This window comes from Pollicipes pollicipes, unplaced genomic scaffold, assembly GCF_011947565.3.
Source record: "Pollicipes pollicipes isolate AB1234 unplaced genomic scaffold, Ppol_2.1 Scaffold_7262;HRSCAF=8765_pilon_pilon_pilon, whole genome shotgun sequence".
Lineage (NCBI taxonomy): Eukaryota > Metazoa > Arthropoda > Thecostraca > Pollicipedomorpha > Pollicipedidae > Pollicipes > Pollicipes pollicipes.
This window is the reverse complement of record NW_023597055.1, coordinates 6886824-6911479: the sequence shown is the minus strand read 5'-3', so window position 1 is coordinate 6911479 and position 24656 is coordinate 6886824. Positions and strand designations below refer to the sequence as shown.

General features: G+C 58.0%; 1 protein-coding gene across 1 annotated transcript; it reads right to left on the bottom strand.

Moving 5' to 3' along the window:
- Positions 1-3985: 3985 nt before the first annotated feature.
- Positions 3986-22952, bottom strand: LOC119114305 (kelch-like protein diablo). The gene is made up of 16 exons (XM_037238502.1): positions 22778-22952; positions 17700-17997; positions 16224-16346; positions 13829-13993; positions 12925-13061; positions 12323-12494; positions 11364-11479; positions 10792-10873; positions 9983-10095; positions 9111-9265; positions 8324-8399; positions 7713-7813; positions 7218-7364; positions 6435-6542; positions 5408-5568; positions 3986-4864 (listed from the first exon to the last, which is right to left on the bottom strand). The coding sequence occupies exons 2-16, from the start codon at positions 17988-17990 to the stop codon at positions 4829-4831; spliced, it is 1983 nt and encodes a 660-aa protein (XP_037094397.1). The 5' UTR covers positions 17991-17997; positions 22778-22952; the 3' UTR covers positions 3986-4828.
- Positions 22953-24656: the final 1704 nt, after the last annotated feature.

Sequence of the window (24656 nt, the reverse complement as noted above, 5' to 3'; positions counted from 1 at the left end):
GCCGACCGTGCGCGATCGCTCACTTTCAACGAGCAGCACCATCAAAGTCGACCCAGGGCGCCCCGCTGAGAGGTGGCACGTCCCTAACCTGATTCGCACCGCAAAACGTTTCCGCTCCACACCGCGAAGTTCGTGACCACGTCCCGGCTAAACCAGCCGCAAATACCCACGATGGTCCGCACTCGCTTGCTTCACTTTGACGGCAGCGAACGGATCGCAACACGGCCCACGGTCCTTGCCGAGATGCTGCTGGCTCCCAGACGGAGAGCAGACCTGCGTATCACGTGTCACCGCCGCGTCGAGGCTGGTCGCATACTAGCCTCGACGCAGCCGGAAGACGTCACTGTAGGCTCGTATGCACCTTCTCGTTGGCGAGTGTTAAAGCACATGGATAGCTGTTAGCACCTGTCTGATTGTAACAGCTCGTTCTATCTCCCGATATGTTTGGGCATGCAAAGTTCTTCAGCGTCGCGCGTAGAACTGAAAGAGGGAAGGCATATGAGGCAAGGATCTCTCGCTTGGATGACAAGTCGCACCTATCGCCCCGGGCCTGGCTCTCCAATCGATCGCAACACTTCTCATCTCTTCGTACGAGCTTGGCCTGCCTAGGAGCCTTTCCCCATAGGTTGGTCAATAAGTCGGCGGGAATACCAAACGCGGTTTCATTGGTCTCTCGTAACGTCTCCCAGCGCGTCTCGGCCACTCCGATGATAAATCTCATTGCTCCATGCCTGAAGTAATTGCGCATGAGAGGGTCCCGCAGCCTCCCTGCACGCCCCCTCCGCGGCCGGCATGCCCCGCAGCGACCTCTTCTCAGCTATCTTTGTGGTCCTGATGTGGCACCATCCTAGCTCAAGGGACCTTGACCTGGACGAGGTCGGTCGTATATGCGCAGCTCGATCACCAGTCTGGCCACGCTGGGAAGTCGCTCGTGGAAATTCCGCAGAATGCATCGTCTTCTGATGCCATGGGAAACGTGCGATAACCCTTCGACCCTTTTTACGACGACGTTAATCGAAATTGAAGCCGGCATAACGCGCCACGAGCCGGCACGTCTCCGGTTGTAATCAACCGCACGGCGCGGGGCGCGGGGTTCAAGGTTGGGTGCAGAATTTTCTGGATTTCTCTCAAACTAACCGCCTCGTCCCAGCACGCGTCGGCCGTTACCTGCACAGCTGATGGGCAGTGGGCAGCGCCCGCGGGCGCGCGGCCGTCGGCGCCGGGGCCGCGCCATCGCCGTCCCGGCCCGGCGGACGGCCCATTTAGCGACGATTAGCCTGATGGGAAGGTCGACACCGCCATGCCGCGGCGTGACCGCTCGTTTCACAAGGCCCGCCGGTCAGCGCGGTGATGACCGCCACTCCCGCGTACCGAAATCAACAATGAGAAATGTGACGGACGGCTTGGCGTGGGCCGACGCCCGGCGGTCGGGCCGGGTCGGGTCAGGGGTCGGCCCGTTCGCCCGGGGTCAGTTGCGGCGCCAGGCGCCGTCAGGCGCGCCAGACTGGATTTCGCAGTCGCAGCCGACGAGTGGGCCCGGCTGCCGTGATTAATATGGGGCATTTGCATGCAGCAGTCGGCGACCGAGTTCGCCGCCGGCTTGAGATGAGCATGAGTGTTGGGATGACGCCGGCTAGGGCGCCCCGGACAGCGCGGGGCAGAGGTGCGCCAGGGGCGACTGTGATGAGCACAGGTGTACGAGCGACCGCGGCCAGGGCGCCTCGGACAGTCCGGGGCACGGCTGCGCCAGGGGTGGCTGTGATGAGCACGGGTGTACGAGTGACCGCGGCCAGGGCGCCCAGACAGCGCGGGGCAGAGGTGCGCCAGGGGCGGCTGTGATGAGCACAGGCGCTTATCACATCATGTTTCTAGTACGACACCCCCACTGAATCTGCCGAAAGTTTTCGAATTGCGTGTCCGCGCTGCGGGGAGAACGCTGAGCTTCTTAGCGTTAAGTTTTCAACTACATGCAGTGGCAAATAACTCTAAAATCACCATTTTGCCGTGGTAGGATCCAGCTCGCTGTGCCGTAGCCGAATAGCATGAATAATGTGCTGCTTGTACACGCCAACCTATTACGTTCCAGGAGGCTCCAGATGCAAGCTTTGAGAAATATCCCAGAGCATTGTTCGAGCTGGGGGAAAAGATGCAATAAGAATCGTGATGCAGCAGAAAAGTCGTCTTAAACTGGTACATGCATGCCGCAACTACAGCAATGATGAAAATTATCACCATCAATCCTTCTAGAGCGCTTATAGCGCTAGAGGCTAACTGGCTCGACAAGACTGGCCGGAAAAAGCACAATCGTAATAAAATATTGTCCGCCGAGACAAAAAGCATGAAAATATGACTAAAACTTTAAGAAAACAGCGTGCATTTGCGCTCAGTTGGCTCGGCATTCTGGCATTTCACGTAAAGATGCATAGGAACGAGCCTGTTTTTTTCTTCCCTCAATCTCGGGGAGATTACAATGCACTCATTGCACCAAGCTCCTGCGTATGTCTTTAACTGAAGCCTTTGGGGAGGCTCAGGTCCCTGGTTTGGTGGGAGTATTGTGCATCTGTAGCATAAGGTTGCCCACCGACCAAGCGCTCACGGTGTAACCCAGTGGGTGTTGCGGAGCCCAAACACTACACAGGCACGGCGGTGAACCGTGGCACGGTTCACTGATGGCAAAGGAAAACGCGTGGGCCGCGACATCCGATCTTTGTTAGTCTAACGTTTCAAAAGTGATACGGCTTCTTTATGACTACCGTGACTGCTACAGTTATCAACGGATTATGCTGAGACGCATATGACCGATATTGCATATGAGGTGCTTTCTAGTTGGGTATATCGTTTTTGCAAAAGCGTAATGTTTTTGCATTATGCTTGCATAAAAAGATTGTATTTATGTGCGGTTGAGGTCGCTTTTGTCCAGTGGGACACGGTCGGCGCGACACGGTCGGCGCGCTTGCCGGCGACCGGCGAGGCGAACGCCACCGACGACAGTGGACACGGTCGTCCCGGGACGAACGCCACCGACGACAGCGGACACGGTCGTCCCGGGACGAACGCCACCGACGACAGTGGACACGGTCGTCCCGGGATGAGCGCCACCGACGACAGCGGACACGGTCGTCCCGGGATGAGCGCCACCGACGACGGTGGACACGGTCGTCCCGGGATGAGCGCCACCGACGACGGTGGACACGGTCGTCCCGGAACGAGCGCCACCGTCGACGGTGGACACGGTCGTCCCGGGACGAACGTCACCGAGAGCCCGCCGTGACGTCGTGCGCGCCGCCGCGCGCGGCTGAGAAGCTGCGAGCCAGGTGAGCGATGGCACGTCCACTCTTCCCCGCCTGCGCTCGCCGCCGAGAGTGCGGGCGGGGAAGAGCGGAGGCTGCGACCCTTATCACCGTACGCCGCCGGGCCGCCACACCGTCCGGCCTCGCTCCGTTTTCAGCAGCAGCGCCGGCCGCGTGCCGGGGCTCCGCACACTTCGGTGGGACGAGACGGATCTGCGGGCAGCTGGGCTCGGGAGCAGGCGTTCAGACGAGCAGAGAAGCTTACAGCGGCAATTAACCTCTGAAGCAGGGTCGAGCGGTGCCGTTTCAGAGCTAGCGATACGGTCGTTTTGCTCCGAGACGGGCGGTCTGGTTTTACGAGCACACGTAGAGCATCATCCTCTCTGCAGGCCTTGCGTCAGTTTCGCGTACGTTTGCCCTCTGGCAAGAGAGCCGCTAGTAGTTCTCAATGTCAATGTTCAGGAACACGCGCCACCAGTCATCGATGTTGTTTTGTTTCGATTTGATTGATTGATTTGATTGATTGATTTGATTGGTTGATTTGATTGGTTGATTTGATTGATTGATTTGATCGAATTTGATGATTGTTTTGTCGAACGACTGTGTGTGACATGCTGCGTGTTTTTTCCCTTGCGCACTTGCATGACGCCGCCCACGAAACACCGGCACGATTACATTTCTATTACAATTGGATTTTCTTTATTGCATAATACAGAACACGCAAAACCTCAGCAACCGTCACAGCGCAAACGCAACATTTAGATCACAACAATAAAGCTGATATAGTCTGAGGTGAACACCGAGCATTGCGGAACGAAATCTGGAATGGTCTGAGACGCACACTGTGCAGCTGACATATTCGATGGCAGTCTAAACAAAGACACCCGTACACCAAGACCTCGAAGGCAACATTCTACAGAAACTCAACAGCCAGCATGCCGATAAATACCATTTCACTCGCAGATTTGCGTGTCTAATTCGCGCGAGCCTCATCACTGGCCAGTGTTTCCCAGGCCACTGCCACGACCCTGCTGTCCACGCTCTGGCCTGCGGCGAGCTATCAGCAGCACCACGTCCGCGTCGGCGGGTTACCAGCGGCGGCGCAGGCCGTCCGGGCCGGTGCAAGCGCGACAGCGGCAGCGGCCAGCGGCACCCACCCCATGCGGAATGCAGGCTGTCGCCGCCAGCCGGGCGTCTCGTGAGAACAGCGCCAGCGCGTGCGAGGCGGCGGTTGTGGCGCAGCGCGAGCCGACTGAACAGAGATCCCCGAGATGGGCAGCGGTGCCTCCCGTGAACAAGAACTGGCGGTACTGGTGCGGCCCATCGTCACCCCACTCTGCCGACCCTGGCCGTGGCGCGACCCAGATTCATCTGATGCCTGGACGTCACGTGACCGCACCCGGGGGGGGGGGGGGGGCGGCATGTCACGTGACCGGCTGCGTCATCTCGGAACGGCCGGCGTCCCGGCGCTGTCCACTCGGCCAATGAGCGGGCGCCCCGCTGTCACATGAGCGCCACGTCACGGGCCGCTCGACCAATCATCGCCGGTCTCGCGACATCAGAGGCTGCCTCACCTGAAACATCAATCAAAGTTAATAGTCAAACACCTCAGTACCTCTCCTCTCACGTACCAGATATCTGCATGGCAGAGTGTTACATGCAGAGTTTGCAAGTGGGGAGCAGCACTGGTAGCTGGCCTCCGCGCCAACGCATTGTGTCTATAGCATTGATTCGCAGTCTACCGTGCGGGGAATGATAGGGAATGTTTTTACAGCTCGCACGTGGCCAACCGCAGAACCCTTGATTGTGAAAGATGCTTAGCACACACTGAAACCAATGGTAACCGAAACTAAGCCCAATGAGCAGAAACAGCCACAACGAATCATCAGCTTTGTCACAACAAGGTTTCATACCGGCCGCTGGCAGGCAACCAAAACTCCTTGTCATTCCAGCAAACATGAAGCTGCTTGGCTGACCAGATTTACAAAACTGACATACACCATGACAAAACAGCGGACAAAAAACATCCATTAGCGAGCTTCGAACCGGGGACCTCTGGGTCACGCAGGAGACGCCCGAGCGCCGGCCAGCGCGGCGTGCGCCGGCCGCCTGCTGACCCGCAGAGTGGTGCAGCTGAGCCAGGAGCGCGGCGTGGCCATGTCGGCCGAGTCGTCCCAGCGGTCCGCCGCCGGCGTGTAGCGCTCCACGCTCTTGTGGTACATGTCCCAGCCCTCCTCGCCGCCCAGCACGTAGATGTGGCCGCCCATCACGGCCGCGCCTGGCGACGGTGGCCGCGCGGGCTCGTCACCGACCGTGCCGTGCCGCCGGCGGGCGGGGGCAGTCGGCGACCGCGCTGGGCCCGCACACGGGACACGTACGGGACAGTAACCGACTGCACTGCACTCATAACACGCGCGCGCGCGCACACACACACGCACGCATGCACGCACGCACGCACGCACGCAAGCAAACACACACACGCACGCACACACACGCACGCACACACGCACACATGCACACACGCACAGCAACATATGTGAGGCGCGACTGGTGCTGGGAAAACATGACGCAGACTGGCCTCTGCTTTAACGTGGCCAGGCCCGTTACCGGCTGCTCGGCTGGGTAGGGAGACGGCGGAAGGGAAATCTGAGCTTGATTTAAGCGCAGTTTGAGAGTGTGAGCGTAGGTGCGTATGAGTGAGAGTACGGGTGAAGGGTCAGTGGATGCCTGCAAGGAAGGGAGGAGGCTGGCAACCGTGTCTTGGATATGACCGACACTTGGTACGGGTCTGGTGAAGGATGCAGCGAACAACACAAGACACTGAACATCGACTGTACTCACTCAACAAAAAACTTGTAGAGACACACTACTCCTACTGCGTGAGGTCATCCTTTAAACACGCATGAACGCACGTACGCATGCGCGCGCACGTCACTACGGTGACACTGAACCGAGCGCTTCAACCGCTGACGGAGTATTCTCCTCAAACGCCGCAGCCCGCAGCATGGCTGCTCACAGAGAGGAGCTCGAGCGCAGCTGGGCGACAGCGGTCACACGTCCACCTGGCGACAACTCCTGCGAGCTGAGCCGGGCAACTTCCGGGCAGCTGACCCGATACCGCGCGCCGTGCCCCGCGCCACCGACCTGGCCGGTAGCGACGCGCCCGCATGGGCGAGCAGGGGTTCCACTGGTTCTTGTGGATGTCGTAGCACTCCACCTTGTTGGTGTTCTCGGTGGCGCCGTGCCAGCCGCCTGCACGGGCAAGGGTCACGGGGTCATCAGCAGAGCGGCTGACCGGGTCACGGAGTCACCACGGACGCAGCTGGCCACGCCACTTCGGGACAAGACGGACCACACCTTCATCAAGCTTTCAAACACAACGCCCGTCCAAACCAGTGACGTCACGCCGACTTTTGCCGACGCAAACAACGACACAACAACTGTATTCCATGACGCACAATGGGATGTAGTTGTTTCGAATGAAACCAAGGTCTAGTGTATCAACCCCGGCGGAGACGACGAGGTTTATCGTCTCTGAGGTCTGGCCGTTCGGTGCCCGCTACCACAACCACTCTGGGCGGCCTGCCGCGGCTGCCCCTAGCCATCACCAAAGTCGCACCATACGCACCACCGCGGCTGCCCCATATGCACCACCGTTCATCACAGCCACCCTATACGGATCACCACATCTGTCCCATATTCACGACGGCAGTTCCCCCTACGAACCACTGGAGCTGTCCCATATGCACCACCACGGCTGCCCCATACGAATCATCACGGCTGCCTCATACGCACTATCACAGCTGCCTCATGCGCACCATCACAGCTGCCTCATACGCACCATCACAGCTGCCTCATACGCACCATCACAGCTGCCTCATGCCCATCACCAGGCCACGCTTACCGCGGCGTCCCGCCCGTCCTCACCTATGACGTAGAGTTTGCCGTCGAGCACGCAGGCGGCCGAGCCGCTGCGAGGGATCAGCATGGGCGCCAGCTCCGACCAGGTGCGCGTGCGCGGGTCAAACCGCTGCACGCTGGTGATGCCGTCGCCGTCCTCTCCGACGGCGCCGCCTGCCAACACAGCGGGTCATGTCAGGTCAGGTCAGGTCAGGTCAGGTCGGGTCAGGTCAGGCAGGCCGCGCTCGGTCGGCCCCTGCGCGATCGGTGTGGTCAGCATACAGATGATGATCAACAGCTTGCCAAATGTCATATTTCAGAGGATTCCATGGTTGAAACGGGCACCCGTCCGGCCTCAGGCGATCAACAGCAAGTGATACCATCAGGCGGAAAGCTGTCAGAACCTTTGGTTTTATATTGTTTAAAATAAAATGAAAAAAACGGCGAAACGGCTTCAGAAGTCACTAATGACGCTCGCGAGACCAGCACGAGCAGACCTCCCGCCAGAGCCACCCCACCCACCGGCCACGTAGAGGTAGCCCTCGTAGGCGACGACGGTGGCGGAGGTGATGCCCGCCTTCAGGCCGGGCAGCTCCTCCCACGAGTTGGTGTCCGTGTTGTACCTGCGGCCGACGGAGGCGAGGTCAGCGGTCGAAAGGTGAGGTCAAGCGGGTGTGAAGCCGCCGTCCCGGCCAAGACTCGGCCCAACGCCAGGGGCACCCGCGGAGGGGCGGCGGTTCACAACATCAGGTTCGTCCGACGTTCAAAGCAGCTGCTGTGTGCTCTGCACAGAGGATGTAGAAAGTGTGACTCCCACGAGTGCCTTGCTCGGATGACCCCGACAGCCAGGAGGGCCTTGTTCGGGTGCGTTGCTCCCCGGCGGAGAAGCCCGCGACAGCTCGGTTGCGTGTTTTTAACTGGGGCGGTGGTCCCAGGGGCTATACGGGTCAGGTCCCTGAGCGCGAACTGGCAGACTGGGTTTACTCGGGCTCGAGGTACGCGCTGCGTGCGGGAGTCAAACCCAGCGTGTCAAGTTCAAGTGTGAGCTATCGGGGCGTCCGCCCTATCCGAGGACGGCGGCCGCGGCCGCAGACGCCGCCGGCCGGCCGAGCGCCGCCGGCGCCAGTCCGCACCTCTCCACCGAGTCGAGTCGAGACGTGCCGTCCCAGCCGCCGGCCGCGTACAGGAACCCGTCCAGCACCGCCAGCCCTGCCGCCACGGAGCGCGAGCTCACCAGCCGCCACGGAGCGCGAGCTCACCAGCCGCCACGGAGCGCGAGCTCAACAGCCGCCACGCCGCCGCCGCGCGACAGCCCGCCCGCAGGGCACGTGGGAGGCAGCGGGATCGGCGGTTCGCGGCGTGGCAGACGGGAGCACACCGCTAGGTAGGGATGCGGCGCACACAGCACAGCCAAGGCTCATCACTACACGCACTGCTACAACCCAGCAGTGGGGCTGCCATTTAGCACCACCGTCAGCGTCAGCACCACTAATGGTCGCGCACCGACCGCTCCGGCTGCGCGGCGGGGTTACCGTTTGGGATTTCGAATCGATCTCTGTGGAGCAATTAGGCGTGGTAGTAACGAGTAATCCCACGTGGCTGATGCAGTGCCCTGATTGTGATACGGTTAGCGGAAAACGCACCCACGGCGTCCAAATCAAACGGTATCGATCTAGCGCAAAGGTAGCCACACACCTCCACATAGCAAACTACGCATCCCAAATGCATCATAAGTTAATGGGAATCCCTCCATCAAAACCCTCACCCCCATTCCCGTAATCCAAGCCAGCCAGTGCGTCACCAAACCCCAACACAGCCCGCTCCGCCTCCACACATCCACATCCACACGCCCGTGGACCAGCACCCGGCCGGCCCCGCCCTGACCCGGACGCGCTCGCGCCGGCGCCGGCGCCCACTGACCCAGCTCCGAGCGCGCGTACGCCATGCTGGCCATCTCCTCCCACTTGTTGATCTGCGGGTCGAAGCGCAGCAGCTGCTTGCTGGCGATGCCGTCGGGGAACTCGCCACCGGCCACGTACATCACGTTCTTCCCCGTCACCACCGCGCCGTGCTTGCTGCCGAGGTCACGGGGCGCAGGTCACGATCCAGAGGTGGCGGGGTGGGGACAGCCGTGTTCCAGGCACTTCGTCAGTGTCGGTGTTCGGTGTTAACGGGGAGCCACCGGGCACACACCACGAAAAACAAGGGCGTGAAGCTCGATAACAAGCCCGTAACACACAACAAAAAAACATGACTCTTAACTCATAAGTCATAACAAGCTCGATGAAGCCCGGTGCTGCAGGGCTACAGTGGCTCGTACGGACAACACTACCCCCCCCCCCCCCCCCGCGCGCGCCCACCCGCCTGCCCGTTACAGCCCCCTGCACCGCCTCCAGTCCCATGGTGAGGGGGCCGGGCTGCCCCAGTCGCCGTCCTTCAGCGCTGCTCGGGGCGATTCCCAGCACCCGTTTCCAGCCGTCCGCACATCAGCCCTCGAGCTCGCCACAGCCCCACCCCACCCCCGCCCCCACCCCCATCGTCGCCGCCGCGCGACGGGAGGAAGCCCTCTGACGCAGCGATCTCGGCGCTCGAGAACCCTCCACCACCTCCACCCAGACAGACCCGACCCGCCACCCGCCCCAGCTCACGTTCTGTAACGGTGCGCGGCGACCAACCGACCAAATCAGCGCCCAGCGAGCTCCAGCCGCGACCGGGATTCGAACCCAGGTTTTCGGGGTAGAAGCTCACTGTTCTGTGGGCTCCCTGGCCGCGGCGCCGGCGGCAGGCCTCACCTGACGGCGAACGGCAGGTTCTCCAGCGAGGCCCACTGCTTGCAGACGGGGTCGAACCCCTCCACCGAGCGCAGCACCACCCGGTCGTCCTCGCCTCCGGCACACACGATCACCTGCCGCCGATGGCCGGGTGGTCAGCGAGTCTGCCTGTAGCTCGAGAACTCAGGTTCGATCCTCGCCGCACGAAGCTTTTTACCGTCTTAATTCCATTGACACGTGGCGACCTTTACCATACGGCCAGCTGCATGCATCGGCAAGTAATCGGCTACCGTGATGGAGGCTTGGCGGCACGGCCCGCCGGTGGCATAGTCTGGCTTTGGTGATGCGATGAGCTGCTGCTTGGCCGCCGCAGCGCGGCAGCGGCGCCAGCTGGCGCGGCGACGTCAAGCGCCCTGACCGGCACGGCCACGCCACCCGCGCCGACAACACGCAGACTGGACACGCGACCGCTCACAGAGGGGACGCCCGTGCCTGGCCGTACGGGCGAGGAACACATCCCGGCTGTTTTGTATTCAGCGTGCCTGCCTTTGCACGGTGAACGCGAGACAGCCAACACGTGTCAAAACCGGGCCATCTCCACTCTCAGCTCGCGTCGTCCTAAAGCCTCAACGGCCAGCGTCACTACCAGAGCCGCTGCCGCCGGCGTCAGCATCGACACAGCCCGTGCCGGAGCGGCTGAGCCCCATCTCGGCGTGGACGAGATCCCCATCAGCGTCGGTGTGGCCTGTGAGGCCTCAGTCACGCCGACACGAGCTCGCGCTGTCAGCCGGCCCGCGTCGAACGGCACGGCCACCACCGCCGCCACTCACGTCGATGAGGTCGGCGTTCTTGCGCGGCCGGGTGCGCGCGCTCTGCATGTCGCCACGCCGGTCCGGCAGCAGGTGGTACAGCCTGTCGACGGTGTTGGGGGCGGGGTCAGCGTGCACGTGCCCAGCGGTACACAAGCGGGCGGAAGCTGCACCTTACAGCGTCCGATGACTGCAAGGAGAGCCGGCTCGGCTGGCGGCAATTCGGACCAAGGCTGACGTTCTTGAAGAAATGTTTATGTTTTCACGCCGAAACAAATGTTCCTTTTGAGACATAACACGTGCAAAAGCGATCAACTAACCAAAAACCACTACGTAATCTCGACTGGCCTACCTAAGATCAGTATGTGTTATGGTGCTTTGAAATCCGTTTTTGATATTTCACCAGCTCCTCGAAAATTTAAACTGTCAAAAAGCACTTGATTCTTGGGCTCTTGGAGAACCCCACCACTTCCAGAGGGATGGGAGGAGAGTGCACCCCCAATGGGCTACGTCACGGAGCGGTAGCTTCCGCTCGTCTGTCCTGCTGTCCGAGGCGTACGTACCTGGCCTCTAGCAAATATCACCGTACGTACCTGGCCTCCTCCAGCAGCGCCTGACACTCGGGCGAGGTCCGCACGATCTTCTGCTTGGACACGCAGTCGTGCAGGAAGTAGGGCGACAGCAGGGGCAGGCGGACGCTCTCCAGCACCTGGCGACAGGCGGGCGGGTGCGCGCTCTCATCTGAGGCGGTCGCACTTCTGGCCGGCACACGACGACGTCCATTAAATTCATGACAAACACAATACGATGAGCTATACAACGAAATAATTATATAATTAAATAATATAATTCAGTCACAAAACTCATCACCTTCTCCATAAAAACGAGCCTGTGTTTTGAAAAAGAGCTGTGGCCTGTGTGGTCTCCTGTGCGATCCAAGCCGCCCGCAAAATGCCTGCATGCGGTGAACTCGGCCTAGTCACCGAAGCGGCTTCAGTTATGGGAATATTCTAACTCGATCCATGACTTAAAATGTCGCTGGATCAAAGGATCGGTGTCGCGCCAGTTTTCGGGCACGACACCGCGATCCGTTTCTTTTCGTCCTGTTGCGTTTGTCTCCTTCGCGTCTCCTTTCTAATATTTCGGTTATATTTGTTCACTTTTCCGTTTCAGTGCCACCACACCACAACCATATTTGCAAAAACCACAACCTGAGCCGCGTGCCGCGGAGACTCACCCACAGCCCCCCGGATCCGCCGGGGAGAGCCATTGCCATCACAGCACCCACCGACGCCCCGCGCCCCCCTGCCCTCCCCTCGGTGAGGCGGCCATCGCCATCACACCACCAGCCGACATCCCGGGCCATCCCTGCCCTCCCTTCGTGACACGGCCATCGCCATCACACCACCAGCCGACATCCCGGGCCATCCCTGCCCTCCCTTCGTGACACGGCCATCACCATCACAGCACCGGCTGACGTCCCGCGCCACCCCTGCCCTCTTCCCCCCTCCCCTCCCCCTCCTCGACCCCGTCGGTGTCGCCGGCGACGCACCTTGTCGAAGCCCTCCTTGCGCGCGTCCGGCTGATGGCTGAACCAGTTGAGCACGGCCGTGAAGACGTCCTCCTCGCGGCACACATTTACCGCGTCGGAGGAGATCAGCTCTACCAGCTTGGCCCGCGACAGGTTCAGGAACTCCTCCTGCGCGGCTACGTCGCTGAAGTAGCTGCGGGCGTCGGCTCGGGTCACGCCACGCCCCCCAGCCGGAGCCGGAGTGACGTCTATTTCACCACACAGAATTGGGATACGATGTCCATGCCGCGTGGCCTCCACAATAAAGGTTTGTATTGTGCAGGATGGGTTCAAGGATAATGGTTCGCTACGAAAACGCCGAAACACTGATAAAATAAATGTCATCAAGCATGAAGAGGATCGCCGTGATAATCCCTGCTTCAACCCACAGCAACAATTCGCTCATGCACGTTTGACCAACAGCACGTCATGTATGAGCGAATAAAACAGAACACGCTCAAACCAAGGAGACACGCTAACACCACAGTGAGCTTCAGAACACGGTGCAAACCAACGTTAGATGAGGCAGGCAGTCAACGACTGCTGCAGCGAGCCTTTCGCCACCGCCTGTCGCTGCCACGTACGTGAGGGCGTACGACTTGGCCACCTCCTGCAGCCGCTCGCAGTTCATCGTCTCGGCGAAGCAGTGGATGCCCAGACAGTTGGATGCGTCCATGTGCTTCTCCATGAACAGCGAGCAGGCGTCACGCACAGCCAGCACCTGGCGAGCGGACGACAAAGTTCAGTCGAGCCGCTCCGCCACTAGATGGATCGATGCGATGTGGCTGTTGCGTGGGGAGAGGCGCTAATGGACAGCCACACAGACATGGTTGACAGAACCTTTGGCACAATGTACGCAATGACGAATTTCGCAGCGCGTATGCTGCGTGCTGACAGCGTCACCCGAATCGCACATCATTTATTACCGGGCTGTACAACACATCGCAAAGGTCAGCTGGGGAATGTAAACTGAATGTCAAAAGCCGCCATTAAGACCATCTCACAGCACTAACGCTACGCGCAAACTGCGGATCTCTCGCGACATTGGCGCTCGAAGTACGCGCTACCACAGGGCATGCTACAGCTGTTGTCAGTGTCCAAAAGGAACGAGAATGCAGATAAAACGAATAACCTGAGGAACATTTGACGCAATGAGGCACAAGACGGGGAGATTACTGAAGCAAACACGATGTACAAATTGATACCTTGGAAGAGGTACCGGGGTTGGGGGTAGGGTGGAGGGGTGTTACTAACAAGAAAGAGGATACGCGACATCAAGCCCTGACATAAGCAGGCCCTCAGAGCCCACGAGCTACGAGCTACTAGCTACGAGCTACGAGCTAGAGCTACGGCGAGCCACATCACCATTCCCGCCCACAATGCAGGCAAAACACAGACAAACACGGAATACTACAAGTTAGGACTACGACAGCGCGGAGCGGCGCCACAGCCGAGCTGGAGCAGCCCACGCGCCAGCAGCTGCCCGACCTGGACGAGGTTGGACGCGGCCATCAGGCTCTGCACGTTGCTCTGGTTGATGACGACGGCGCCGGTGTAGGCGTACTGCAGCAGCACCTCCAGCATCGCCGGCTCCAGGCCGTTCAGGGTCACCTCCTCGTCCTGCGACTCCTTCAGCTGGCTGGTGAACATGGCCTGCCGCAGCACGGCGTCCTGGTCAGCACCGCTCACCGACAGCGAACGAAACCACCGGACAGGAAGATTACCTTAACATCTTACGCCGCACGCACACGCGCAGCTGGAACAAGGTCCGAGCGTTGAGTGGATCAAACAGACAGTTTGTGTCTGGGATGCTTGTGCACATGCACATAAACGTGAGAGTTGAGTATTGATCAGCCTCTTGGCGCAGAATCTTGGCTGTTGACCCCCTCGCCCCTTCTTCCCTAGACGGTTTGTGCCTGGTGACACTCGTGCACATGCACATAAACGTGAGAGTTGAGCATTGATTAGCCTCTCGACGCAGAATCTTGGCTCTTGACTCCCTCGCCATATCGCCTCGCCTCGCTCTAGTGACACGGATCTAAAGTTCACACCAGTATTTGTGTCAGAGGGCGTATGGAGTGGACAGAGCGGAGGGGGCGGGGGCGGGGCGGCGGCGGAATGACAGATATGCCACGCACGCGAAATATGAACTACGACTACGGACACTTCAGGATACTTGAGACTTGAAGTGAACAGGATGCCTGCAGATACCTAAAGAGAGCAAGAGAACTAGATAAAAGGCGTGAAAATAGCGCGTCGCAAGCAGCACGACAAGAAAAAAAACGACATATATATGCACGGTTGGCAATATTCTAAGACTACATTGCAAAATGATCTTGAAATGGGGTTGCAGCTGTGATCATGCAGCAGCTGCAGCTGTGCAGCTGTGATTATGTCATGTAAAACGCTACAGCAGATTTGCCAGTATACCCGCACCTATCACTCTGCCTTACGCGATCCCACCTCTAACCATCACCAGATTCGCACACTGGGAAACGTCCGAACGTGCCGCTGGCGTGATTTTCGTGAAGACCGCGGCACGTGACGCGCGAGGTCCGCACCGCGAACTGTTGTGACACCACCAGCGCCACAGACGTGTCGGAGAGGAGGGGGGTGCCGGCGAGACGTGTCAGCACCCCGGCCGGAAGGGAGGGGGGGGGGGACATCGGACGGGGGGAATACGACTGAGGAAGATGTCTCCCATCCAGAAAAAAAAATGTCTAAACGTCAAGCAACGGACGGATTGCAGGTAAAGTAAAGTAAAGTGGCCCGACTACGGGCCACTTTATATTTCCACTGTAATAAAGTAACGTCTACGGCTCACAATCTAGCGGACATTTTGCCTGTCAGACACAAAACGAATAGCATTTATTCTGAGGTGTGAACCAGCCTATCTTTACGCACAGGCTGCACATACGCGACACTGCGGATCAGAGGATGTATGGCTCGACAGACCGCAAGGTCAGTCTTGTGTCTCATCATTGTGTTCTACCACAATACTAATAAGACAAAAATACGTTTGATCACTTGCACCACATCAAAGCAATGCCTGTCGACACAGAGACGAAAATGCCAAAAACCCTCCTGCAATATACACAAAAATGTTTACGAATGCAGATGTGACAAACACACTCTTACGTCCCACCGCACTATCGACGAAGTCTCAGGCCATTTGCGGCCCAGCGCATCACGAACTCCGTCACGTTACCTCCGAAATACGCCGCGGCCCAAAACTGAGCTCGGGGCTTCCATCAGGTCAACATTCGCTGATGAAAGCTCCACCTAACCTGCCACGCGCTGTCCCAGTCGCACCGCGACGCAGTTGACTGCGCACGGTCCGCGATCAATGAGAACGAACACGCGCAAAAATCGAAGCCTCCAGCTGGGGTGGTCGGGCGTTATGCGCAAGAACTGAGCCTCACCCGCCCGTCACCGCGCAACAAACACAGCGGCGGCGGCGGTAACGGCGGTGGCGGCGGGGAACACCCGCTGGCACGCCGGCTCCTGGTCAGGCCGCCCCGGTGCGGACGAGCGCCGCTGGCGATGTGAGCGCCAGCTGCAAACTGTGAGCTCGTTCTCACCCGTTCCATGCGCGCACGGAGCGACAGAGGCTCCTCACTTGACCGGCGCGTGTCACTGTCACGCCATGACTACAATACGGCCAGTGGCAGATCCCCGAGCGGGAGCCGAACCCGGAGCAGCCGGAACAGGTCAGGGACTCGATCACTGACATGCTGGCAGTCCTCCCCACAGTCCATTCATGCCGCCTCACCGCCACCCTCTAGCTTCACCCAGCAGCTCAACTCCAGCCGCTCTGTCCGAGCGGCCGTCTACAGCCAGCGTTCCGCGCTGCTCGCAGCGGACGGCTCACAGCCGGACTCACCTTGAAGTAGGGGCTGGCCGAGGCGAGCACGCACTTGTGCGCCGGGAATCGCTGCTCGCCCACCCGCAGCACCACGTCGCAGAAGACCGTGTCGCCACGCAGCTCGTTCAGTCCGTCCAGCACCTGCAGCATGGCGCGGCTCAGCGGCGCTGGTGGCCGCTTGGGGGCGGGACTCGGGCAGCGGGGACAGGACTCGGGCAGCACTTCTCGAAGGCACAGCCGTCGCTCGGGAAGGGACTCGGGCAGCAGGGGACAGGACTCGGGCAGCACTCCTCGGAGGCGCGGCGGCCGCTCGGGAGCGGGACTCGGGCAGAACTCCTCGAAGGCACAGCTGTCGCTCGGGGAGGGACTCGGGCAGAAGGGGACAGGACTCGGGCAGTACCCCTCGGAGGCGCGGCGGCCGCTCGGGGGGGCGGACCGCACGCCGGCGACCGCGTGACAGCAATGACAGCGCCGTGGCCTGAGCAGGGCCAGGGGACGCCCGTGACGCAGGGCGGCCGGCCTCCGGACATCGCGGGGAGGGGGGGGGGGGGCGGCGGAGATAGAACAGACGCGCGGGTCAGGGACAAGCACGGGCACACGCACCACAGCGCCGCCACGAGTGGCAAGCAGACTAAGTGACATGAAAAGATGAGTAAACCACAAGCAGCTGGCATGAACTAGTTTTGAGTCAGTCATCACGCAGGGCCATCACACATACAAACGCGCGCGCACGAAGAGAAGGACGGAGAACGGCATTAAGACAGCGCAAGACACGGAGCTAGACCAAACGAGTTCGTGCCGAAACGAAAAGGCACGACAGTGGATACAACAAACTAATTAGCCTCGACATCTGGACGAGTCATACCACCCAATCGCTCACCGCGGCGCCGGTCGCGCCACTGACCGTCGCCGGCCGGCCGACCACGTCGACGTCGCACCCAGCGCTTTCGGTCGGACGACGCTGTCGCGAAGGAAACGACCGTTTCCGGGTGGATATCGCTCCCGTTTTTGTCCCAGTTATCGTCGCCTTCGGTTATTGTCTCCGCAAAAGGAATCGTTGTTCGGGTGAGCAGCGTGCTCTCATTGGCCAACGTCCCTGTGCGCGACCCGAGTGCTCTTGAGAGGGCGGCCTTGCCGTGTCGGTGCCGCCCGCCGTCGCGCGGAGGACGCCCTCCTGGAAACACCCCGCCCGCGCATGGGTGAACGCCACCGCCGTCCACGTGCCGACAGTTACGGTGTGGACGACGCCGCCGTCCACATGCCGACCGTTATGGTGTGGACGACGCCGGCGTCCACACGCCAACCGCTATGGTGTGGACGACGGTGCCGTCCACATGCCGACCGTTATGGTGTGGACGACGCCGCCGTCCACATGCCGACCGTTATGGTGTGGACGACGCCGGCGTCCACACGCCAACCGCTATGGTGTGGACGACGGTGCCGTCCACATGCCGACCGCTATGGTGTGACCGCCGACGGCGCACGCGCGCTGACCGTTTTCGGGTGGACGACGTTGTCGAACTTGTACTCGTCAGCCGCGGCCAGGTCGTGCTCGAGGTCGTCGAGCGAGCCCTCGGACAAGCAGAGCGTCGAGTCGAGACTGGCGCGTCGCGGCAGCGTGTTGGCCATCCACGTGATGGGGCGGAACGGCTGCAGGAAGCGCACGTCCTCCCACTGGGGCAGGTAGGGCCCGGCGGCGGCCACCTCGCGGCCCGGGTAGCCCTGGCCCTGCGCCAGCCGCCGCGGCCCGGACGACCGTGACGACCGCAGCGGGTTCGGGATCATCGGCAACCTGTCGGCAGCGCCCAGCCGCCGCTTGGTGACCGGCGGCTCGGAGGTGAGACCGGGGGAGGTGGTAACCTCGGGCCCTGCCGTGGCAACGTGACAGGGATTGGGTTGGCGTGCCCCCTGCGGCGATACGGAAGGGGGGGGGGGGTATACAGCGGCCAGCCACTCTTGACAATGCTGCAGACGACGGTGGCACATGACCTGCCTCCGGGGCAGTTCAGGGAATGGCGATACATATCGCGTTGTCACAAAGTCGAAGGGTTGCGGGTCTGGGATTCTGCCGGGGCGCAGACGACGTTACTGAAACTGATCTTGGCAGGAGCAGCGAGGGAGCCAGCCACCAGCGGCACCCCTGCGGACAAACGGACGGCATTCGCGTGACTGGGTCACTCTCCGCAAGTCCAGAGAGATTACTTGAGATAGGGCAAGGTATAAGGATACATCAAGGATACAATAAGAATGACTAAATAATTGCATGTGCACTCACAATGGCTCATAAAAATCAAACAAATGTGTATGGAAATCCATGAGACGAACAACGGAACGAGTTCAATACAATGGAAACAAGAGAAGAAACAATAAAAGGGATACAAGGAAAGGAGCCATGTCTTTCGAAGATGTTCCACAAAACGCATCAAGATCAGAACTTTGGTTTCAGGACCCAAAGATTCATGGGAAGAGGGCATCAAGTTCAGAACATGACTTGCGAGAAAATTTTCAAATGCACCACCCATATAGGGCGTACATAGGGCACACCCTAGGACAGAAACTTCTTCGACAAAACGGTGCTTGGCGTTCGAACACGTGCAAGTTTCTGACATATATCAACTAAATATAAAAAACCAAGGGCATAACGAAGACCAACAAACAATTGTCTTAGGAGGCCAATTCGCAATCCTTTATGAAAAACATCGAAACACGCATCAACCTGGATTCACCTTGATTTTAAGACGTGGTTTTAGGGGCACCGCAGTAATGCTCTAGAAAATGGAGCAAATAGAATCTGTTGCTGACTGCTCATTGGTGATGACTTTCACTTAGCAATAACTGACGACTAACTGAGTGGACGTTAGGCTTTGCTGCACATGTCACAAACTCTTTTGAGTGGTTCAAGGACAAGACGGTAATCGATACCATCCAGCCTTAACCTTTTAAGGTTAAGTTTCCCTGGACCTCAAAACCTTGAAGACCTCCAAACCTCTGACCTCGGTACATGGCGTCGCAGCCACTTCAGCACTTTGCCAGCCATGTCCGAGCGTCGCACGCCCTTCACAGCAGCATCACCTCTCACTGGCCGGCCGGGGGCAGCCAACATAAAGGGGTTCGGCGGCCAGCCTACTCTGCCCGGCGTACCACGCCCGTCCGGCGGCCCTATCTGCTGTTCACGGGACGATAACAGCCGACACCGTCGCGCCGACGGCGGCCGCCTCGGGGAGCTCTCCACCGGTCCGAAACTTCCCTGGGTCAGGACTGCCCCCCAGGAACGCCACTCCAAACGGGCCCGCGGCCGGCGGGGCTGCCGGCTGGGGCGTCATTCAGACGGCTGGTAAGTACAAGCACCGAGGCAAATGTGAACTTTGGTGCCGGAGAGGACCGGGCTAAAACGCGAGCTTGCTTAACGCCTGACCGGTTGCGCTGCAGTAGTTTGTATGTCCGGGCATAGTACAACGCTGTTGCTGGTAGAGAACTGGGGCCTGTCGTGTTACTTTGATGCCAAAGAGGAATGTACTGCATCGTAGCATCATACAGATAACGTGCCGTTTGCAACATTCGATTTTTTGTCGAAAAGCGATATTCTGAAAGGCACCATGGGTTGTTATCCACCCTGTCCCTGCACAAGGGCGCAACACAACGCACGGCCGCATTCGGCGCTGTTTCCGGCGCGGTGTGTCGACTCCGAGTTCCCACAACGGCTGAGATATTGGACCTATCCTCGGGCATTTCGCCGCGCTTTCGTCCGTGATAACTTGACCAATCCAGTGAGTGATATATAAATCACAAAATAGGTATTGCTGTACGGAAATGCTGGCAAAAGATGGCTCAGCATTCAATGGTAATTGAGTATTCCAAAAAGGCACGACGAAAAGCTTTAAAAGGTCGCAGAGGCGCAAAAACGCGACGCAAGTGAATAGCATCTACGCCCCTAAAGGTGTCCAAGCCAATTCCTGCAGCGCTTTTCACACGCTTTAACGCGTTGGGCGAATCTTCGCATTCGGTCTGTGGTGGTGATGTTGATGGAGGAGAGGGGAATACAGGCGGGGCCTGCTATCTGTGACAGAGCCCGCTTGACTGTGGCAAACACTTGTTTAAACAGACCAGAAACGACTGATGAATGAGTCCAGGACACCATATGGTGTGACCTATCAGCGAGGCGATGACGTCACGCGCCTCTCACAAATCGGACGATCGTATGTAGGTCCCGACCTTGTCAAAACGGCGACGATGACACGGGGCCATACGAAGCCAACTGCCCCGTTTGACGTTGCTCCCCAAACTGCACCAGATCAGCCCTGGCTGCCCCAGTACCGCGGTCGGTCGGCGTATCTGCCCAGACTGTACTAAACCAGCCCTGGCCGCCCCAGTACCACCGTCGGTCGGCGTGTCTGCCCAGACTGCACTAAACCAGCCCTGGCCGCCCCTGTACCGCCGTCGGCCGGCGTGTCTGCCCAGACTGTACTAAACCAGCCCTCGCCGCCCCTGTGCCACCGTCGGTCGGCGTGTCTGCCCAGACTGTACTAAACCAGCCCTGGCCGCCCCAGTACCACCGTCGGTCGGCGTGTCTGCCCAGACTGTACTAAACCAGCCCTGGCTGTCCCAGTACCGCCGTCGGTCGGCGTGTCTGCCCAGACTGTACTAAACCAGCCCTGGCCGCCCCTGTGCCGCAGTCGGTCGGCGTGTCTGCCCAGACTGTACTAAACCAGCCCTGGCCGCCCCAGTACCGCCGTCGGTCGGTGTGTCTGCCCAGACTGCACCAGAGCAGCCCTGGCTGTCCCAGTACCTGACATGGGGTGTGTGCAGCAGAATGGGTACATGACTGATACCTGACATCATAAAACCAGAATTTTATGTCACATAAATGTTATGTCACATTATGTCATCAATGGAGCAGCTTAGCACTGCACAATGACTTACAGGATTATGTGATCCAGCAGGTCAAGAGATTTGGTCCACATTGTACATTGCAATTTTGTCACAGCAAGAACAGCAATGTGCTGCCTCTGGCATATTTCACATTATCATCTCATAGAAGCATGTTCCTCAGAAGAATATCATTTAGCTGCCACTGATGTTCCAGCCCGTCCCCCCAAATCCAGGGACAAGGGGAGCGGATGGGGTTAAAGGTAATATCTAACAACTATCCCAATGGCATCGCATTCATGGAACTTTCTCATTACAGCATCTTTTTTGTGAATCCATGTCAATAGCCAGATTGTGAATTAGGTTTGCTAGTCAGCAGGTAGCTAGGTGATGATAGACATGATGACACCCTGCATGGTTGCATTCACTCCAGAATACATTTGTGCCACAGCCATGGCTAGAAATATAGCCAGTAGAGCATTTAAATACCCTATCACAGCCCCACCTTGCACCAGATTATCAGGGGGACACCTATTCAATACTCTGAAAAATTTCACATTGCACCTGCTATACCCATGGGAAGGATGGCCATAGGATGCCCTATTTCCTTCAAATACGGTCCAAGATTTAACCCTGATAATGCTCCAATTACCACAAACATGGCTTCAAGGCATCAAGCTGCATTTGCTTCATTACCCTTGAACAATGGTTCTATTAACCCTCCATCTCTCGGATCCACCTGTAGACAAGTGTGGCAGTGGTGATGGTTTTCTTTATCATCAGCCAGAGATACCGAACCCAACCATAACTGTATTTTTATACCAGATTATGTGTTGTGCATGCACTTAATACAAATACATAAAAATTTGGTAGCCAGCATCTAAACAAGTTGTGTGCTTGGCAATATAAGAACAAAGTGCTAGAAGTGTGTTCTGCATAAAAGAGAGAAAAGAGAAAAGAGCAGGACAAAAGTGAAAAAGAAATTGTGCATGGTATAAGCACAGCTACCAAATCACAGCTTCAATGTCATTCATGAAAATGGAAGCTGGAAGATTGCTGCATGCCTAATATCATTCACTGTTTAACTTTTAGAATAAACTGCAGAATGTCATTCAAATAATACCTACAACTTTACAAAACTAATGTTATGCCATAAGGTCCTGAGACAGATAGTTATCTCAGCAGTTTGAGTAGGTTATTCATACCTTGTGTTTACACAAACAAGCAGTTTCACCAACACTTGTAGGGCATAATACAGCACAATTTTGGATTGCCTTAAAACAATCAAATAAATGACTGTCTTCTAGGCCTAAAAAGGCAAACAATATCTACGGCATGTTTGACAGGACTTCTTAACATGTCTAGGAACAAGAGATGCTGGGCAACTGAAGACAAACCATGAATTCATTCTGAATTCATTCCTTTTCTGAACCCACATGATAACATCACAGTTCTGGGATTTTGGGACCCTGAATTCTCAAATTCAGATATCCATGGGCACAAAAACAACACCAGGAATTGATCTAAATACATCTGCCCATCAACACAAATTGTGTAAATAGCTGTACCTCATAAATCATCTTTAATGGGTGAGTGCATACACATGGATACATGTACATAAAAATCAGTCATCTACACATTACCATTAGGGTTGTTTTGTTTCAAGCATGGTCAACAACGTAACAAAAAAATCGGCAGGCACCTACCACGAATACTACAACTTAGCAGAACTTCCACAATCGGTGGAAACTCGATGCACGTGCGCCTTGCCCTCCTTTTCCCACCAGCCGTCTACCGCAGACCGCGCGCTCGGTCCGACACGAAACGATCTGCACCCGTCCCCACCTCGAAACAACCCCGCGATGGTGCAAATCTGCTTGCAACAGCATGCAGCCAATCACAGCACGAGCACACCTCTCGCCAAGGCCGTGTAAGTATGGTAAAACCGATAGTAAAACCTTCCGGTGATTCTCGTTTCGTCTTCGAGTACCGCTGGCGTGACGTCACTGATGCCAAGACTCTATTGTTTGGTTGGCCTCTTTAAGCCGGATGCATTGCTGAGCGGCACGGCAGGAGATCCTGTGGGAATCAGGTGGTTGGTGTTCCAGACCCCCGGGCCCCGATAACCAAAAATCTGGGGATCCAGAGGGCTTAAGGGGACTTTGGGTGAGCCATATTCGGCTCACGCAGCTCGAAGGAAAAAAAGTGCTTAATGACCATTCCGATCCCCAATGGCAACCCCTGATTGTTAAGGGCTCTTTATGGTCGCTTAAGTGCTCGTCTGCATATTGAGGGCCCACTGGCGGCCCATCTGGTCACCAGAATTATTTAGCTGTATTCCTACGACTACCTGGACAATCCAATTTGTGTTGGATGCATCGAGTCTTTTGGCACATCAAAGGCCCTCCTACAATCAAGAGCCCTGGATGCTCGTGGGCCAAGTGCTACAGGAACAGTAAACAGCGGAATGTGCCTTCCAAGTACATCAAGAGGGTGTAGGGCTTTTGGGAACCTAAGATAATGGGCCTGATTGGATGCTTAAAGAGTTCCAAAGGCTAGCCGGAGGTCATGTTGACAAACCCCGGGCAGGGACCCTCGAATGTCATTAAGGGCGACCCCGCCCCGATTCCCCTGGTACAATTTGAGAGTCCCGTGTTGGCCAGGGTCCACAAAAGCCAAACAGTCGGCCCCGTGCCGACTGGAGAGCCCACTCTCCAAGCAGGGAAGGCCGGAGCCAACGAATGTCAGCCGTAAGATCTCCAGCATTGGACAGGATCCCTGAGACAATGGGGGGCCTGTATCGGCCAGGGGCCGCGTTGTCTAACAGAGGATTGCATGTCCGCAAGGGTATTTGAGTCGACCAGTGGGCAATTTGCTGAGCGGAGACGGGGACGGAGTCCCGAATATCGGAGGGCATTTGACATTGGTCTGGGCTCTCTGACAACAAAAGGAGATAGGAAAGGGATCACAGGGAGCAATGGAAGAACACGTGCCAGTTAAGCGTCCCCAGTACCGAACAGGAGCCCCCTGACCGCTTCATCCTCGGCCACAGTGCATTGAACTGGGCTCCCTGCGGCATTGATTGGACGCTCGCGCCAGAGACTACCCGGGGACCTTCCGGCCGCTCAAGGGTCACGTCAACCAGCCAGTGACATCCCATGGAATAGGCGGAGGGCAGAGAGGGCATGTGACCCCCCTCTTCCTCCTTTGGGTCTCGAGGGGCTCGAAAGGCCTCTCAGGACAAACGCCCGACCGGCTGGGCCAGAGGACCCGAAGGGCTGGTCGAAGTTCTTATTAAGGGGCCCGGTGCGCATGGCCAGCCCTCAGATGCCTGTCGGAGAGCCTTTTGTGCCGATCGGGAGCCCCTGAGTTGAAGAGGGCCTCTGTATCTATCAGACACCACGAGTACGAAGCAGCCGCCTCCGTGTCAGCCTGGGCCTGCGGGCCCATTTCTCAAGCAGGGACAAGACCGGTGCCTGAGATTTGCATTGGTCGGAGGCCCCGAGTCAATCAGGGGTCCCTGTGTCGGTCAGGGGGCCTGAGGACCTAACAAAAACCCTGCGTTGGCAAGGGACCCGAGTCGGC